Source organism: Nematolebias whitei, chromosome 8 (assembly GCF_014905685.2).
Source record: "Nematolebias whitei isolate Nwh7 chromosome 8, NemWhi1, whole genome shotgun sequence".
Classification (NCBI taxonomy): Eukaryota; Metazoa; Chordata; class Actinopteri; order Cyprinodontiformes; family Rivulidae; genus Nematolebias; species Nematolebias whitei.
Genome location: NC_056505.1, coordinates 2,488,574 through 2,494,329, shown reverse-complemented (window position 1 = coordinate 2,494,329; position 5,756 = coordinate 2,488,574). Strand labels below are relative to the sequence as shown.

The window sequence follows — 5,756 nt, the reverse complement described above, 5'->3', positions numbered from 1 at the left end:
ATCTTTAATCTGAACGTAATGTTTTTATCTGCACAGATCACATCTTTTATCTGAATAGCATCTAAAAATACAACGAGCTCAAATCATCTGAGCTTTGAACGGGTTCATTGTTTACAGTGTTTAAATGCAACTAAAACTCTGATTGTTTCAATAATAGAGTTTTTCCTCTGGATGTTTAATGAATGAAAACAGATTTTGTGCTTTGTAGCATCAGACAAGGTTTGCTTGCCATAACATGTTCAGACATGCTTTAGTTTTTTACACCACTTTATAATGTAGCTGTTTTTGTTTACTTTTCATTTTATATAATTTTATATTACTGTCTGTTGTTGTTTACCTCATCTGTGTTCTTTGTTTTCAACAGGTCTCTGTTTAAATGAGTCCTCGTGCTCAATGAGACTAACCTGTAGAAATAAAGGTTGAATGAATTGCTGTTAAATAGCAGATAAATTGGTCATTAGAAATAAATAAATAAATATTAGACATTTAAGGCTGTTCAAAATAAAAAGTGTTGCAGAATTCAGGCTGACAGCAGCTGTACAGTAGTCCCTCGTTTATCGCTGGAGATCCGTACCCTGAAGAGTGAAAAACTGCCAAGTAGGAATAGTAATACAAGTACTAGTTTATTTATTATATATATATATATATATATATATATATATATATATAATATATATAGCGTTTCAAACCCTTCCCACACTCTTACATTATTCTAAACAAAGTGCACCGCCTGTCATGATCTCCACTCTCTGCCACCTGCCGATGTCGGCCACGCCCACTTCTCCGCTGCAATCAGGTGCTGAATCATTTAAAATAATTTATTTAAATAAACAATCCATGCCGATCATGCAGCTCATCCATCAATCAGACAATCGTGTGTCATGTCCAATCTTACTTTGAAAAACCGTGAAAGAGCGAGTCCACGAAGGTCAAACCACCAAGAAGCGAGGGACTACTGAAACTGAATTCAAACGTTAAACATCTTATTTTAAGTTGCTGCACAGCATACGTTTTAATCCCAAATTATTCATTCAGTTTTAGTCACCTGAACCTTTAATGTGTTTAGAAATGAGATTTTTACAGCAGTTTGTCAGATTTTGTTGCTCCGCTGCAGATCAACGTGTCAGAGCTTTGACCAACATTCGGGCCTTCAGAACCGTTAACTGGTAAACGTCACAAAGTAACTGGTACCACGAGGCGTTTCTTCAGCGCCGTCCTGCTGCCCGTCTCTGCCAGCTGACACAAAGATCAGATGAAAAGTTGTTTTGGTGGTCAGCTCTGATGAGATTACCTTAAACTGAAACTCTTCTGCCTCTTTTTTCACTCGTCTCAGATCCTCACAGGAACATTTAAGACCCCTGGTTCTCAAACGGCGCTGGTGAACTTTGGTATTAACTGAGTTAATTAACCATCATGGGACGAACTGTGACGGACAAAAACAAGCAGTTCTAGACTGTTACAGTTTTGACTTCAAATGGAAGCAGCTTGAAACAAAAAGATTAACACTGGTTGCAGGAATGCATGTCACCCGCCACGCTTTCTGCCAGAGTCTTGGACTAGCATCATCTTACGGTGAGAAGAGAAGGAGTCGCAGCCATTTTGGTCAAAGCAATGTGGTCATGTTGGTTGATGGAGATTCAATTCAAATTCAAAAATACTTTATTAATCCAAAGGGAAATAATTTGTTGTTGTAACTCGTTATCCTCGTTTCATTAAGAGATGTTATAGATGCTGATGGCTGCAGGCAGGAAGGATCTCTTGTAAAGGTCCATCCCACAGTGGATCCTAAGAAACTGGCTGCAGATGTTTTTCACCTACTAAAGTCAAATGTTATAACTCATTATTATGTGTGTGTGTTAAAGAGTTGTTTTTGTCTGGATCACTGTGCTGCACAAGCATGAAGCCGTTCACCCGAATAAGCACGGAGGCTGCAAGAGTCACCTTTGTCTGATAACATTATAGAAAGACATCCTGATGCATGCTCAATAATCCAGGTAGAAAAATCCAACAAAGTTCATGGGTGTGCTATGGGGTCTCCAGTTTCTCCTATTGTTGCCAACCTGTACATGGAGGAGGTAGAAAAGAGAGCCTTGACGTCCTTTTCAGGGACACCACCAAGTCATTGGTTCAGGTATGTTGATGACACCTGGGTTAAAATTAAATCTCAGGAAGTCCAACATTTTACTGACCACATCAACTCTGTGGATAAATACATCAAGTTCACACGAGAAGATGTAAAAAATGGCAGGTTGGCTTTCTTGGACTGTGAGGTCTCAGTCTCTGATAGAGGACATTTGCAAACTGAGGTGTACCACAAACCCACCCACACAGACCAGTATTTGCAGTTTGACTCCCATCACCCTTTGGAGCACAAGTTAGGAGTCATCAGGACTCTGTACCACAGAGCAGACAGCGTCCCCACTAGCTCAGGAGCCAGGCAGAAGGAGAAATCCTACACAAGACAGGCTCTAGAACAATGTGGATATCCTAACTGGGCCTTCCTGAAAGCAGAGAAGAAACCCAAACAGGACTCCAGTCAGCATCAGGTGAAAAGGAGGAACCCAGACCCAGACCAGTGGTCATTCCGTATGTTGAGGGAGTATCAGAGAAACTGAGACGTTTATTTTCTAAACACAACATCCCAGTGGCTTTTAAACCCCAAAATACATTAAAGACTGGTTCATCCCAAAGATCCAGTCCCCCGGCACAAACAGAGTAATGTTGTGTATGTTGTTCAGTGTCAGGGGGGTGATCAGTCTTACATCGGGGAAACTAAACAGCCACTGGCCAAAAGGATGGACCAGCACAGAAGATCAACATCATCAGGCCAGGACTCTGAGGTCTACACTCATCTCCAGGTCAGAGGTCACTCTTTCAAGGATGAAGATGTTCACATCCTGGACAGAGAGGAACGATGGTTTGATAGAGGAGTAAAGGAGGCCATCTTTGTGAAAAGAAACCGTCCATCATTAAACAGGGGTGGAGCCTCCAGGTTCAACTGTCCCCTTCTTACAATGCTGTGATTGCTAGTATCACTCAGCCCTCTGTGAACAGTAAACAGCCATCAGGTGCTAATGATCCATTGTTAGGCTGATGGTCCTTCTTGAGCATGTGAGCAGCTGGTTCTGGTCGTCAGCAGCAAATTAATTATTGATGAATTTACCTCTGGGATTAATAAAGTATTTTTTAATTGAATTGAATTGAAAGGCATTTATTTTGAAAATTGTCATTGAACTGAGGGAATGAAATGTGGGCGGAGCTTGATCGCACCACTGGAGCTGACCAATCAGAGTGGACGGTTCGCATCATGTTCTTGTTTTTAAAAGAAATGTGTAAAACTAGCAAGACATTAGACGAACTGGTTCAAAACAATTTTAAATGACTTTCATCTTAATTTGAAGATTTTTACTTTTTAGTTTTGTAATAATTACAATTTTGGAAGTTTTGAATAAAACCTTAAACTCTGCTGAGGATAATGGAGTTTTAAGTGTTTGCTGATGACGCTTCACTGACTGATCAGAACGTTTATGCTGCCTTCATCTGTTCACTCATATATAAATATCAATGTTGCAAAATATATAAGCTTGGATGGTGGCTTTTAAAGTTAAATTATGGGTTCTACAGGGTTTTTGATTAACATATTGCTCTGTATCCTGCTAACAGCGCAACGTGAGTCTGGTTTGAAGAGGTTTAACTGAACTGACTGGAGCGGACGTCAAACAAATCAAACCTGCATCACACGGTCGAGACGGCTCCGATCAATAAACCAGTGGTTACCTGTGAGACTCAGTTCTCCTTCCTGCTGCAGCAGATCTTCATCAACACGCCCTTGACTAACCAGCACTAACCTGAACAACCAACCGTTAAGCTGCTGACTACAGCAGGGCTCAACACAAACGCCACAGCGTGACGGTCGTGTGACAAAAACTCGTTCCCTGGAAATAAACTAACGACGCAACGTTCAGTCCAGGTTTCAACTCAAAACCGTTTAAACATTTCACTGAAAAAAATAAATAAAGATTGCACCTCCACAGGTCAGCAAGAGCCGAGCAGATCAACACAAAGGCTTCAGTAACGTAATATAACGTAAAAAATAAATAAATAAATAAACGTAACAAAAGCTAACAAAGTAATGGGAACATAAAACAGTAAAACTATGTAAAGTAACAATACGTGCAAACCAATAATGTTGTTGTGTTGTGTAAAGTAATGTAACTAAATGTAAAGTAACAAGTAAAACAAAGTCACAGTGATGTAAAGTAAAATCATAAATAATCATAAAGTAACAGTTTAATGTAGCTAAAATTAAATCGTATAAAGTAACGTAAAGTTATTTAGCATAATGTGAAGTAAACTATCGTTTCGAAAAATGCAAACAGCATCAAGTGCCAGCGTAATGAAGAGATAAATCCAGAGTAAGGCAGAAGTAAAGCAGGGCAGCAGACCTGCAGGTTCTTCCTCCAAACGTTGACGGCGGCGAATGCGAGCTGCATCTGTTTCCTGCGGGCGTCTTTGTGCCGTTTGTACGCGATCTCGATGAAGATGAGGAAGATTCCTGCGACGATGCCGCCCGCCACCAGCATGAACACACCTGAGGAGGACAGGTGATGAGGGTAAAGCACCAAACCTCTCCATCACGTCAGTCTTTCATGCAGACTGATAATTTGAGGGCGGAGCCTGTTTCCTACCTGCCATGTTCTCGAAGGTGAGGGTGGCGGGCGCGTTGCTCCTGGAGTCGCACTCCTGGTATCGAACCCAAGTCTTGTCCAGATCCTCCATGAAGCCGTTCTCATGAGAACTGTGGTTACAAAAGGAGTGGGCGGGGCATCAGTGGGCGGAGCTAACAAGGCTATGATCTGTCATTGATACGTCCAGACTTCGCACCTGAGAATAGCCAGAGAAACGTTCTGCTTCCACGGACTGTCTTTCCTCATTCCGATCCCAAACCCAGAGCGGAAGAAAAGCTCTCCTGTCGTCACCAGATCGCATTTCTGCGACGCCTCGAACTCCAACACGGCGCTGTCCCAGATGAAGGCGTGCAGCTTACTGTGGGAGGAGAGGCACGGACATTAGGTCTGCGGCGCAGGAAGGGTGTGACGCACCGTGCACGGGCGTTCCTGATGCCTACTTGTCTCGGACAGCCTGGATGGCCTCGGCGGCGCTCTCGTAGTTGTGTTTCTCCATGTGCCGGTACATGGTGCTCAGCTCCACCTGCCGCCTGAAGTAGATATCCACCGAGCTCTGCTTCACTGTGGCGTAGATGAACTTCTCTGATGGGTTACGCAGCTGGAAGCATGGAGAACATGGTCACAAACGGACCTGACAGTACCCACCCCCCAGAGGAGATGAACTCTTTTAGCTACCTTCACCTGAGTGTTCAGCCTAAAGCTGTAGTTCAGCGTGTTTGGAACAGAACACCATCAACTCCTTCTTAAGATTTTAGGCGATCAACCATTCAGAAATCAAAAGGTTCAGCTCATTCAGGAGATGGGTGATGTGGATTTTGTTTTTTGTCATTTTAATATTTTTTATAATACTTTAAATTATGTTCCCCATAAATAAATAATTGAGATCTCTTTACTTTCTTTATAAACATTGTTTTTTACACCTGCTTCAACAAACTGTCTCAGTTATTGTCTTCTACTACTTTTAGCTTGTCTTTTGGTTCTTTTAGCTTGTCTTTTGGTACTTTTAGCTTGTCTTTTCGTTCTTTTAGCTTGTCTTTTGGTACTTTTAGCTTGTCTTTTGGTACTTTT

At 41.9% G+C, this 5,756-nt stretch overlaps 1 protein-coding gene across 1 annotated transcript in view; it reads right to left on the bottom strand.

Moving 5' to 3' along the window:
* Window positions 1-5,756, bottom strand: part of grin1b (glutamate receptor, ionotropic, N-methyl D-aspartate 1b) — a 66,289-nt gene that overhangs the window by 8,345 nt on the left and 52,188 nt on the right. Inside the window, exons 16-19 of the mRNA XM_037679988.1 lie at window positions 5,129-5,286; window positions 4,885-5,046; window positions 4,689-4,798; window positions 4,446-4,591 (exon numbers count right to left, since the gene is read on the bottom strand). Of these exons, the coding sequence (XP_037535916.1) occupies window positions 4,446-4,591; window positions 4,689-4,798; window positions 4,885-5,046; window positions 5,129-5,286 (576 nt within the window). The remainder of the gene's footprint in view (window positions 1-4,445; window positions 4,592-4,688; window positions 4,799-4,884; window positions 5,047-5,128; window positions 5,287-5,756) is intronic.